This window comes from Cucurbita moschata, unplaced genomic scaffold (assembly GCF_002738365.1).
Source record: "Cucurbita moschata cultivar Rifu unplaced genomic scaffold, Cmos_1.0 Cmo_Scf00003, whole genome shotgun sequence".
Lineage (NCBI taxonomy): Eukaryota > Viridiplantae > Streptophyta > Magnoliopsida > Cucurbitales > Cucurbitaceae > Cucurbita > Cucurbita moschata.
In genome coordinates, this window is record NW_019268519.1 from 6,303,998 (window position 1) to 6,318,429 (window position 14,432).

The 14,432-nt window shown below is 33.6% G+C and overlaps 1 protein-coding gene across 1 annotated transcript; it reads right to left on the reverse strand.

Annotated features, from left to right (window-relative positions):
* Positions 1–1,193: 1,193 nt before the first annotated feature.
* Positions 1,194–1,483, reverse strand: LOC111440931 (protein RADIALIS-like 1). Its single transcript, XM_023077762.1, has one exon. The coding sequence runs from the start codon at positions 1,435–1,437 to the stop codon at positions 1,195–1,197; it is 243 nt and encodes an 80-aa protein (XP_022933530.1). The 5' UTR covers positions 1,438–1,483; the 3' UTR covers position 1,194.
* Between the last annotated feature and the right edge of the window lie 12,949 nt (positions 1,484–14,432).

The following is a 14,432-nucleotide window of genomic DNA, read 5'->3' on the forward strand; positions in this document are numbered from 1 at the left end:
CGTAAAACTTATGAAGAAACTGGTTTAAAGGTATTACACGTTCTTCAATTTTTTATAGAAACAAGTCAGAGTGTCCATATACTAGTTGAATTATAAAAACGGATCAATGATTGGCAAATACGATATCAACTAGATATGCTTCGAGGTCAAGAAGATAAAAATTTGATTGAAAATAGATTTCATTGCAAAACAACATAAATATTCATTATCCATCTAAAAGAATCGAATAATTCTTTCGATCTTTTCCTCTCAAAATTGAAAGTGGATGGAATTAATAAACTAACTTCAAGCTTAACACGAATATCAAATGAAATATAGATATTATAACTCTTCAAATCATTAGCAAATGGTTCTTCCTCCAATCCTTTTATTCTTCTATTACTTCACGATCATGATCAATGGATCAATGGAGCTTCTTGTTTCTGAAATTAAAAATTAAAAAAATTAAAAAAAAATCATTGGGTTACAATCTAACATGAACAGTAATATAATATTATTCCTGTTTTTGTTGGGGTGTGAGAGCCAATGCTGAGACATTGGTGCAGCTTTAGTTTGGAAGAACAAGAAGGGTGGCTTTCAAAAAGCTTACAAGACGATGAGTTATATTGTTTTTTTATTGAAACATATAGCCATTCATTGACACAAGAATCCAGCCCAAGTGTGGGGCCTCTATTCATCGATAATGACATTCCTCTGCTCATATACTTACAAACTGTATAATGACATCCGTTTCAAGCTAGCTAAGGGATCATTTACAAGCCAATGGTGTGGCTAGGGTTTCTTGAACTCAACTAACCAACTATTTTGTATAAACATGGACGAACGGATGAACGTATGACCTTCTACTTTGATCGATACGTTTAGCTACATTACTATTATAGATTATGATCAGATATTGATCGAGAGAAAATAAATTTCAAAGATGGTATGATGATGTAAACGTTCTACATCATCAAGAACAAAACTTAGATATAAATGAGGAGAACCTAATGAGTAGGATATTTTGGTTTTATGTACTTTCATTAACCTGTTTCTATTGCAATAAATAGATACGGACTTCTACTAAAACTTTTGAGCCATTTGAAGGTTACGAGAAGTTACTGTTGACCAGGGTGTATAAACGAGTGTTTTTGGTAACGACATTATCATGATTCTTTTTGTATGCATATTTTTGCCATCAATGATCACGTTACCTTAGTTACTGGCTCCCGAGTTTCGATACGGGTAGGGAACACGGCCCGACTCAATGAACTTGACATCCTCCACAAGAAGTTGGTAGTGCCTTTTGACCTCCTCTTCAGTTTTGCCACCAACAGCTCTTGCAACATTGAGCCATCGGTCAGGTGTGTCTCGGTCATACCGTGCCAAAGCCTCCTCAAAGGCTTTGTTTTGCTTTGCAGTCCATGAAGCAGAGCCATGGGAAGACATGGAAGCCATGATAATAGTATAAAAATAAGGAAGAAAGGGCTCAAAAGGTTGCAAGGGAAAGAATGGCAATGTGTGTGGCAAAAGAGAGGGCAGTGGGTGGTCTTTATAAGAAGGATTGAGAAGGTTGATAGGTGGGGCAAATCCAATTGGGCTACGAGAAATGTTATTACCTTTAAAGGGCATTTCAATGATTTGTCTCCTTACAAACCATGAGATTTAGTAACGACAAAAGATGCAACAACACTTGGAAATGGAGAATCAGTATCTTCTAGAGTGTTTTGAAGTATTTTTTTTTTAAAAGAAAAGATCGGAAATCGGAAGTATTTTAGTTATTTATTCATTTGGACGTCAAATAAGAATCAAAATGTTACAAAAACTGAAGTAAATGGACTAAAAATGTCGATAAGTTTTAGAATGTACTTTTAAGAAAAGAGAAACCTCTCTTCCCGATGAACTACGGACCTACTTAGCTATAACATTCGAGCTGAGGTTGACTCTCGTCACAAAACGTGTAGCACTAGATGTCAAATTGTCACACTAGCTTGACTTCTTGGCTAATGGTAATTTTCCTACATCTTTCTCTCATGCGTTTGATAGCGGTTGATGTCAGTTTGGTTTTTTAACTCTTTTGAGCATCCATTGTTGATCAATATCATCTATCCACCTCAAATATAGTTGTTGTATCACTTTTGCCTATCGTCGACGCAACAAGGAGGATTCCAATGCTTCAGGTTGGTGGGTTTTCTCTTTGATTTTCAATCGTTGCATATCATGCCTCGCCATTGAACATGGTGATCTCTATGTTGGACGTTAACCAAAACCACAGTGAAGGTTTTGTTGTCTTTTCCCTTCCTTTATCCCTCCCAGGTTGTAACTTGTTTCTTTAACACTTTTGTCACAACTTTGGTACAATAGCTAATGATTCTAAATCTTGAACGTTCAACGTACTATCTAGCAAAGATTTACAACCTTCTGTTGAGTATCAGAATTCTTGCCTCTCTTGAATTCACTTCAGTGAATTGAATTCTAACACAAATCTTATTGCGTTAGGCTCAATTGTTTACTAAAAAGGAAGTAATCACATTATCAACCAACTTCCATATAAGAACTAATTTGATCTCGACTTCTTTCACAGATGTACTGTGACTAATAAATCATGAAGTGTTCTTAAATTTATTATTTTATGTGAAGAATGTTGACCATAAGTTTTAATCTCCCATTAAGAATCAACCGTTGGTGTAAAATATACTTTAATACAAAAAATAAAAAACTAAGAAATCAATGATGAAAGAGTTGGGATACTTGACAACTATCACGATGTTATTATGGGCCCATCTTATGATTGATTGAAGAATACTTTTTGGGAAATATTCAATACAATAAAATGATTTATACAACTTGGAACATGTTTTATTATTATTTTTTTTTTTTTTGAACACTTAATACCAAATTTCTTCATCCATTTTAATTTGACTTGTACCAATAAAAATATTGACATCTCTAATAAATCTTTGATAATGGTATCTTTTATGGTTTATAAAATTTCAAAAATAATAATAATAAGTTGAATCGAGTATGTAATTTAGCAGATTAAAATATTAACCGTCTTTCTTGAATTTAACGTTTAAATCCTTAATTTTATATATTTTTGATAAAAAAAATTTGATGTTCGAATTCATCATTTTAGGCATTTTAAAATAAAATAATAATAGAAAAAGGTTTTTAAATAAAATTCTGTATGGTAGGGTAAGCTTTTGTTGGCCTCTTCCATGGAGGTTGGTGTGGACCAAAAAGGCAAAAACCAAGAATCAATCCCATTGACCGTACACAGCTATTATGCACCAAACTCCTTTTTATCTTTCTTTCTAAGTATATCTTTCCGTAGTATAAAAATTCGTCTCACTTACTAATATATTCTTAAAGTTTTAAAATACGGTAAAAAATAACATATTCTTAAAGTTTTAAAATACGGTGAAAAATTAATGGATTTGAGCTTTTATCTTTATAATTGAGGTTATACACGTCTATTAAGTTATAATCAACTTAGTAGAATTGAGTAGAGTTCGATCTTTGTCTACTTGGTCAGATGCATTATATTCATAAGGTATCCTATGACTAACATTCCCAAAATTCCTTTTGGCCAATTTTAGTTCTTTGAATGATTTTATTCAAGTGATTAATCATCTTCAAACCTGAAAAATGTTACGATATTTAGTTGATTACTCAACTTCTCTTAGTGTAAGTATCAGGTGAGATAATTGTAGTTTTTAGAATAGTTTTTGACAAATGTGCTTTTAGATCAACTGTCATGTACAAACAAACTAGGGTTCTTGATACTTTACGAATCCGATCAAGAAAACCTATCACTAATCCCCTAAATAGCCTACTTTTGGATGAAAAACTCTTGTGTTTTGTACCACATTTAAATGATTTTGATAAATACAAAGAATCTTGTGCACTTTTTTGGGAAGAAGATTCAAAGGGAATTATCAAGAATATTGCCCACTTGGAGTTTTGTACACTTTCCTATTAGCCATTATTACCCAAAGGCATATCAATTACAAAGAAAGGTTGCCTATCTTGGGATCAAGAGCTTGATTATGAGAGTTTGGTAAGGTATTAATAAACTTCTATTTGATACTCATATGAGTTTTAATGTTGAAGAACACATAATTTGATAAGCAATAGGCTACACTATAATATCTATTGGAATATATAGTAAAGAAGGCAAGAGAAACAAAACAAAGGCATCAGGATCATAAAAGCTAGGGTTGTGTCCTTCCTTGGCTTTAAGCTCCAACTTGCTGTAGGGCAGCCCCTCCAAGTCTATGGCAATAATGTGATGTCTCACATTAGTTGGGGAAGAGAACAAAACACCCTTTATAAAAGTGTGAAACCTTCCCCTAGTAGACGCGTTTTAAAGTCTTAAAGGAAAGCCTGAAAGAGACAATATCTACTAGCTGAGATCTGAATCTTTACAAATATCTTCTCACAATTGAGTTTATTTTATTCATTTAATATAGAATCCTCTAAACTTGTTGGGTCAATTTAAACCTTAGTGATGGGAATGGGCAAACTATGAGTCATAAACACTAGGACTTTATATTAATTAGAGATAGCTCTCGTAATCCTCGTTATTAGACTGTTTAAGATAGTGTTGGGGTCTAGATCAGACCGACCTAACCTTTAATAGTTACGCCCATGTCCTAGCCCTTGAATTTGACTCAGTTTAGGTCGACTTGTTAGATTAGTTCTCATTGGACCAAATAGCGTGACCTCGATCTTCAAACTAATGATCTATATCCAATCCAATGAATAAAATGGTTGAGCCATGTCAGTCAAACTTTAAAATTGAGCTAATCTTAGATCAAGCCTGAACTGGAGTCAGGTCAATACTCGAGCTTCAGGTCGGTTGATAAGGTTGATTCTAGGACATGATTTTTGAACCTTCTTTCAATTTTACTTAGAAAAAAAAAAAGTTGCATAACAATCATTAAGATGTCTTTTATTTCTACACTAATTTTTTTTTCCTTGTCGAGCTAATGTCGAACGTTAATCGTATTTTTTAAGAATTTACAAAAAATATATATCCTAAAGTCATAGGAAGGTGACGACATATCATGATAATAAGATTCTCTAGTGATGATTAGTCGAAAACGACATCAAATAAACTTTTATTTAGAATCTCTTTCAAAGGAAACGCTTATGTTTTTACACATCCTCATATCATAACTTGGATTCTTTATGATACCCAATTCCACCCTCCATTCAAAGGCCACGTTTATACCTATACACACTATTCTCTTCTTGTGCGGTCCTCTCGAACATTTACTTCAACTTGTTATGAAAAAATAATTGTATGATTCTCGAGTAAATGAGGGATACATGAATGAACTGATACTATATCCAAATGAGAACAATTTTAAGGATAGATGACTAAGAAAGGTTTAAAATAATTAAAGGTTACTAACTCTGCACCATCCTTTTCAATGACTCAATCAAATGAACTTCAAAATTAAACGTGGTTTGTTTGGAGCATTTATATGCTAGGTGATCTCTTGAAAATTTTCCTAGTGACTCAAGAAAAAACATATGGAAAAATTTTCACTCTTAGAAGTAATGAATAACTAACTGAAAGGGATGTAGAAAAATGTCGGACCCTCAGGTGTTAACTTCAGTAACGGCCCATGTCCACTGTTAGAAGATATTGTCCTCTTTGGGCTTTCCCTTTTAGGCCTCCCCTCAAGTCGGACCCTCAGGTGTTAACTTCTGTAACGGTCCAAGTTCACCGCTAGAAGATATTGTCCTCTTTGGGCTTTCCCTCAGGTGTTAACTTCTGTAATGACCCAGGTTCACCGCTAGTAGATATTGTCCTCTTTGGGCTTTCCCGTTCGTGCTTCCCCTTAAGTCTTTGAACGAGTCTACTAGGGGAAGGTTTCCACACCCTTATAGAGGGTGTTTCATTCTCCTCCCAAACCAATATGAGATTGTGTCCAAGAAATGTGGGATTCTCACAACTTCGAATTTATCCAAATCTTCAGCTTGAGTCATTACAACTTGCACTACATTTCTTTGTTTATAAACAAAATCCTTATCGACAAGTCCAAATTTTAATTAGGAGTTAAATATATTTAACAGAAAATCGAAGTAAAAATTTAAACTAAAATAAGATTTAAACCTCAAAGGTAATTGAACATGTTCACACGAACAAGGAGATATCGTTGTCGGTGAAGAAAATACCAAACCGACCTAAGCAATTTTTGTCACCACCTATATATGGTCCTTCAATTGGGTGCAAAAAGCATAAAAGATTGTGTTATATTCATGCAGAATCTTTGAATGAAAGGAGCCAAAGAATTAAGAACTAAATGGCAAATGCAATATGTTTGGATGATGAAAATGAGAGAAGGAATTATTTAACGTCATGAGTTTATAAATAAAGAATATTATCTTAGTTGGTATGAAAAATTTAAAACAAAATCATGAGAGTTTATATTCAATTCTAACTGTTCGAACAAAAAAGTTGTTAGCTTCGAAGGGAGGGTTAACCTCAGTGAATAATTAAATACCCGATTTTCCTTTAAAGTCAAATTTTTAAGACTTTCTTAACGGCTTTATAGACGGAATTTGCAAGATAAAATAGAAGAGAAAAATGATTAGAAAATAAAACTCGAACAACTCAATAAAATTGGGTACTTAGATCATTAAAGAGGAAGAAAGGAGAAAGGAGGAAAAAGAAAAGAGGAGTTTTAGGTTTTTTTAGACAGACAAAGTCGAAATTCGCTCCAAACAATAGCTTGAGATTGGAATTTTACGTGTGCTTCTTCACAAGACTTGCTCGGTAGGTTGAGGACATCTATTCTAGGCTTTTGAATCACTCGATTTTATCAAGAATCGAGGAAGAACGGAAGGTATGAATTTTAGGTTTTTTAATTTGGTTTTCCTTCAAATCCGAGAGTTTTTCTTGGAATTAGATTATGATTTTTAAATATGTTGTTCCCGGAGGAATCTCACATAAGATTCATGAAGGATGCTGGAGTTGATTCTAATCGGAAGATGACATTCTAGCAATCATGAAGAAATTGCAAAATTAACTAGTTAATAATAGTTACAAGAAAAGTACTCATGTGTAGATGGATTAAAACTCTAAATTTTAGTGAAGGAACTGATTCGAATTTTGTACAAAAATATATAAAATTTCAAAGAAATTGGTTTGAAACATAAGGATACACGGGCAGAGAAGCATGTAAAGCGGTAGGCAATAGACACATGTCGCCCCTTCGCTGGAACTATGCGTTGGTCAATTTGTGGAGACGTGTCGTTTAATCTCCTCGAACTGGAATTGATGCACAACTCGCTCCAGCCAACTCAACTCAATCCACACACCTATCAATGAAATTGCGTCACATGTCACAATTATGAAAATTGAAGAAAAATGTACGCTCGCAAGGAATTAAATTAAAGATGCGGTACCTGAAGGCACAATTAACTATACATTAGCTCCAAGTGATTGAAGGGTGATTATCTCTATAAAAAAATGAGAATAGCAATAGAAACAAATTAAGACCAGGAACCTTTGTCTTCCATATCTGAAGTTTTTTAATTTACTTGAATTATTAAACGTAGGTCTCAGTATTTAAAAATACTTAGTAAGCAATCATAATGTTATGGTCAAAAAAATCCAACCACATGTTAGTACTTTTATATACACGGTTTACCACACAGACAATTGTACTATCTATGAGTTAGTGCACGCCGACCCTTTCAAAAGTCATAACACGGTTTCCAATTTGACTTAACCAATTGAAACTACAAATGTTCTAAAGGATGTAGCCACTTGCCCAAGTGCTTCAAGAAATTCCCTATAGGCTCTAAGACAATCCTTGGGCAAGTTGCAACATTAAATCAAATGCAGGACAAGCCTAGCTAGAGAATATAATGCGAGTATGATTGAATTCCCCCAATCATATACAATGCAAAAAGTGGGTATATAAACCAATAAATTCTTCCAATTATATATTGTCCTTTTGTTGTTGCTATATCTTGTGGCTTGTAACGACACAAATCATTCAAATTCCCTTTCAAACAACACAAATCTTTTCCTTGCAAACTTTTCAAACCCATTAAACCCTTTGTCTTTGAGGTAGCAATGGCTTCAATGTCGGGTCACGGGTGTGGTGTATGGACAACAAACCAAAACAAGGCGTTTAAAAAGGCTTTAGCAATGTATGATGAACACACACCTGATTCCTTGTGATAATCGACGGCCTCCCTATCAATTACGCTTGAAAAGTCAGTGATAAACAAGAAGAAAAGAAAAATTCGTACACATTTAGTGTCAGGTTATAGAACATGCTACTTATTTAAGGTTTATGATTTAGGATTTAGCTTATTTACAGCTTAATCAATGATTATACAAAGTAAAGCTATAGTAAAGCTATATATGGTAAATGTAAATTGTTATAAAGTTATGTACACTAAAAAGTTATACTGATGAAACTATATAACTAGTAGATTAAACCATATACATATATACCCTTAAGCATAGGTTTAAAAATGTACTTTTTTGTATTTTCAGTATTCCCTTCGATTTGAGTCATCAATATAAACCTTCAACCAGTATTCTTCATTACATTTTCTTTTATTGTTTTTTGTGTTTATCTAGATCAAGTGTGTGCATTATTGTGTCATCTTAACATTTCGTTGCGTTGATTTTAATCTAATATTTGTTGTTGCTTTGATGGTTCATGATGATAGGCTTGACGCTCCGTGGAGCCATCTCGTGCAAGAAGAAAGTCATTTTCTAGATGTGTCCTTTCAAATCATATTGTAATTAATACTCAAAGGAATAAGATTCCTTGTTTTCGTTTTAAGAAACTACCACCCATCAACACTTTTGGTCCTTCCCATGCTTACCAAATTATAATTATATCAAATCATCAATTGAGACGTTTATGATACCTGAGCAAAAGATAGGTATAACACTTTCATAATTTCAACATAAAGATAACATTATCAATGAAAACACGGTCGTGGTCTTACGTATTCAAAAACATAATTTTGAAATAAGATTAAAAAGATAATAATAAATAATTCAAAACATGAAAAGAATAACGACCTATTCTAACTTAAGTCTATGAACTTAAATATGCTACTAGTCTATGCACGTGTCATGGTTTCTGATTGCGATACTGTTGTCGTACATGTACACCTTGTCTTTACCTAAAATAATGGTGTAGCACATAGCCTTAACATTTACAAGAATAATCAGTAAACGACCCAAAACCAAACTGGATTTCATAGGATATAAAACTCAATAGGTGAAAGGATATTTATAACACAACTAATCTAAAATTTTATATTGATCTAAAAGATTTCTCTCCATTAGCCAAAGGGGACGGAGGACAAGTTTGTTATTAATGTATTAAGAATAATATTAGACCTAGACATGTCATTTAACTTCAAGGGTGAATCCCTCGATGGATGGGTTAGTTACCGGAAAACAATTTCTCTAGATAAATGGGCCAGAGAAGAAGAGTATCCCTTATCTCCATTCAATATCGTGTCACGTCTAATTTTCCCAAAAATAAATGAAAATAGAAAATGAAATAAGTGGTGCGGACCGAGACAGAGACGACGGAGATCCCTTTCAGTGGACATCTCTCCTATCTCCACTTGTCACGTAGACATCTCTAATCGGATCCAAAATTAATCGAATCATATAGTTCCATAAAAATCTATAATTTTGACTTTTCATTGGGCAGTTGGATCTAGATTTTTAGCATTAAATATTACAAGTAACTACATAAGAAAAATCAAAGTTTGCTTGGCCACTCCTTCGCATTGTATTTAATAATAATCCTCCTTTTTAAGTTAGGTGAATTGTCTAAAATACCCTAATTGTATTTCTCTAATTACAACAATAACATTGGATCATTTCGGATATGTATAACGTGGATTGAGGTTTGTTGGCCTTTTGTGTCTCAAGTCCTTTTCACTTTTGTCTCTCGGTATCAGCGTTGGCAGAGTAGAGAGTTCTCATCATTAGTGTATTTTTGGATCTTTACCCATTTTCCGCTCCTTTGAAAATTTCAATTGCCTCCATCATACTCCAGTTTCGTAATTTCCACCACCTATCCAAGGTTGAGCCATAGAATTTGACGGTAGACTCAAAGAGGTACTCATAGACGTTTTACACCCAATCATTTTAGATCACACTTTTATCTTCTATATTAATTTTGAGTGGTTAACATAAACCCTTAAAAAAATGTATAAATTGAATTATCTAAGAATACTTGATTTTGATATGGTAACAAATTGTAAACGTTTTATATCATATAACATAGCCATCGTCTAATTGTTGTAGTCTCTTCGTCTTACAAGGAACTAAACGGAGCTGGAGACTGGATTATATTCCTCTTCCTTATCCCTGATCCACCAAACCCTCTCTTCACCCCGTGGAGATCTCAATATCCACGGACTATTTCGAGAGAATTCTCACAAAAATAAATGGAGAATTTCGAGACCTGTCTTCGCCCCGCTCCATGGCATTCATAATTATATCATATTAGTTGTTGAAAGTTAACTAAAGCCTAATCAAAGACACCTCTAACATATTTAGTAACATAATCCAATTCGATTAGAAATAACATTTTATTGGTATTTTTATTGATTTAATTATTCGGAAAAGGTAAGGTTTTGATCCAACGGCTAAAACCACCACATTTGTCTTCATCCTTGTGGATCTTCATAGACAGCCGTTGGAGTATAGTCCAATGGTTCACATTCGTCAAACCTAGGCGTTGACTGACCTTATCGTTTACTTTTGTCTTGTTTTTGTTTTTTTTGTTTTTTTGTTTTTTTTGTTTTTCTGTTTTTTTTTTTTCAATAGAAAAGCAAAGCAAAAATCCCTATGATTTGGAAAACCATTCACAAAAGAAGTGAAAGCTCTTCCACTTTTTTAATATCACTTTCATTATGGAATAAAAGTCTACCCGTAAAAAGTTTTAAATGATTATATACTTGTCGGAAAAATAATTTGTTGAAACGTGTGAATTGATTAGGATTTCGTGTACCACTCGTACTACACACAGTGTGGCGATGTAAAAAAAAAAAAAAGTTATGTCAATTCTAAAGAAGAAAAGCACGATGACCATGTTGATCGAGTATGATGCTACGACTTTGCCTCTATCTAAAAATCATTTTAAAAACAAGGTGAAATTACTCACTAAGGAACTCCAAGTTAGATATGCAAACTATTATATGGTTAATCAAATGAAAATGAAGAATCTCATTGGATAGTTATTTGTGCACTGCAGGTAGTCTTTCCATGAAAAATAAAATTTCATGACCCCTCGATGACCATAATAATAATAATTATGAATAACCAATTTGCAATTAACGCTAATTAGTTATCACCATCTAAGGTGTTGTGGTGGTGATCACAAATAACTAACGTCCCACCATCAACAATTAAACATTATCCCCTGAAAGTAACTATGACGATAATCGTAAAATAATCGATAATTGTTTATGTTTTTTTTTTTTAAGAAATAATAATAATAATAACGAGAGTGAAAGAGAGAAATGGGTTCACATTGACTGACTTTTCAGAGTGTTGACCACTAAAACTGGTTGACTCTTTCTTTGTCTTTCCACGTCATCCTTTATTGTCACCTTTCCAACCATTTTCCAAAATCGCAAACTTGCATTTATGAAACTAAAAATGATCATGATATTTATAAAAATCACCCGTTTTAGGTTTAGAGAGTGAGGTTTGAGTTTTAGCTACTTTCGACCGTGTTTTTTACAGTCTATCGATGCTTGAGTTAACCTAGAGTTTTACCCTCCCTCGGTAGAAAGTTTTAGAAAAAGGTTGAACCGAGCATCTCTCGAGTTTTATATATTGGATCATGAGGGTGTGAGGTTTTTTGGGCCATTCAGCCTAGTAATGTCTTTATTTGGATTTAGTCTAACCTCGAGTTTTTTAAATGTTGTGTTTGGTCTTAAGTTAACCAAATTCTCCAAATTTGATATTCTAAAAATTACTGTGAAAACCATCTCGAGTTTCTAAGCTAACAGAATCAACTAATCAAACCCGTTTATAAGATTCAATCAATCTTCCAAACTCGTGTCCTTCACATGTATGCAAAAATTTGCATATTTTAATTTTTAGGTTGCAAAGATGAGTCGACCAAACTTTTTTGAGTTTCAATCAATCATCCGAGGAATTTCCTCCAAAAACAACTCCATAAAGCACGTTTAGGACACCAGTGGCCTATAAATGGGTATGGTCGTGTGTTGGCACATGTCTTGATGCGATCTAACACGTGTTATTCCTACAATGCACTTTGGTTCACTTCATGAGTTGGGTTGTGTACTCTATTCAGGCTACTCTAGTCAGCAACTCAATCACTCCGAAATTTCGAGCTAGTCTAATAGATTTCCCTAACCCAACCGGTGTATCTTGTTATACATCAAAACCATACTTAAAAAAAAAATTTAAAAACGGTGCAAATAACTCATCAAACTCAATTATTATTTAGATTCTTAAGTCATATTTATTTTTGAAGTGTGATGGCTTAACGATTCGATGTGGTATGTCACATTCAAAGAATTAATCAATCAATTTTTTGAATTAATCGAAACCAAAGGGTACCAAGAAAATTCATAAAAAGGAAACTTCAAATGAACATCCACATCTATCATAATTGAGGATAAGTTTGATTCCCTTCAAATGATGAAAAAAAAAAATCCAACTCAATGCGAAGAATTTCTCCACCGTTGTCTGATCTCAACTTTTTTATTTTTCTGTCGGTCTGATTCTCTACCATTTTCTTCCACTCTAGGAAGATTTTGAGAACCTCGTTTTTGTGCCTTATGGGATACATCCAAACTCTCCTCGAGTAGTCATCAATAAAGGTGACAAACCACCTCTTTCCTCCCAACGAGACATTCTTTGTGGGACCCCAACATCAGTGTGAACATAATCAAAGATGCCCTTTGTTTAGTGCATGGCAGTACCAAACTTCACTTTTTTTTTTTTTTTTTTTTTTTTTTTACCAAACAATTTAAAAAAAAAAAGATTTTAATTAAAATTATAATTTTTTTTAAAGTAATTTGATTATTTCAAAAAGAATTTCTATTTATTACCCAATTAAAAAAAAAAATTAGCCTACAAAAATGGAAGCTAATCTTGTGAATAATTTTTAAAATGAAAATTGAATATTTATCACTAAATCATTCAATATTGTTGCTCTTGTTTTAATCAAAATTCATTAAAACTATTTACGACTTATTTAATTTAATATGAAATAAATTACTGTTCGGTAAATTTTAAATTTAAACATAAAAAATTAGGTTACAACGTGCAATTAATAAACATTACATTATTGTGTTTAGGCATAATAAGATTTTGTGACGAGANCCAGTTGTGGCACCCTTGAACACTCCTTGATTCACTAATGTTTGGAGCGCCTTCTCATCAGCATGCCCGAGTCGCATGTGCCATAATTTCAATATGTCTTGTTCTTTCGTACTTGCCACAGCAGCTATTCAATTATTGTGGTTCCGTTGAGATAGTATGCTACCTCTTCTAGTTCCTTTAATTGCCACTAAAGCTCCAAGAGCTACTTTCAAATTCCCTCATTCCAAAATAATACGATAACCATTCGCATCTAGAACGTCAAGGAAAATTAAATTTTTCTTCAAGTCAGGAACATACCTCACATCATTGAGCTTTCGTACAACCCCATCAAACATCTTGATTTGTACTGGGTTGATTCCCATCATCTTGCAATTATCGTTGCCCATATAGACAACTCCACCATTGAACTCTTTGCAGTCCAAGAACATCTCTCTATTGGGACACATATGATAGGAGCACCCAGAATCAAGAATCCATTCACTGATTTGTCTAACTGATAAGGAGATCGTCAAGGCATTAGAAACTTTTAGATACTTTTAACATAATCCTTTTACTTGTTGGTACTACACTTCAAGTAACTTTTTACTTGGCCACCTTCATGTGACAAATGATGCACTGACGCTCCTCTTTGTATTGCTACAATTTTATTCTTCTATATCTTTTACATACAGTTAGGTGCTCTTTCTCGAGTAAATGTTGGTCTTGACATTTCTTGTGAAATTACCCATCTTAATCACGAGACAACAGCTTAAGGAATACACTTGTAATCACTTCTTGGAGCACTTCTACAGACATCGTTTGCCTCTCTCGTGCTTACTCTACTTGGAGCACCTCTACGGGCGTCGCACCTCTCTCGTTCTCACTCCTCTCACAGCACTTACACCTTCTTGCTTTATTGATGGGTAAGACTCCTCTGAACCTAAGAAGTTTGGCTTCAACGAAACCCATTCTTGATTCTGACTTGCACAACTACCCTATCCAATCTGGCACTCATGATGCATTTGTGAAGTCTTCGATTAACATTCAGATTCATTTTTCTAACTCTCTTGTGCAATTTTTTTTTTTTTTTTTTTTTTTT

Bases quoted from the DNA above. Each gene is read 5' to 3' on its own strand.
- LOC111440931 (XM_023077762.1), bottom strand. From the start codon at position 1,437: ATGGCTTCCATGTCTTCCCATGGCTCTGCTTCATGGACTGCAAAGCAA.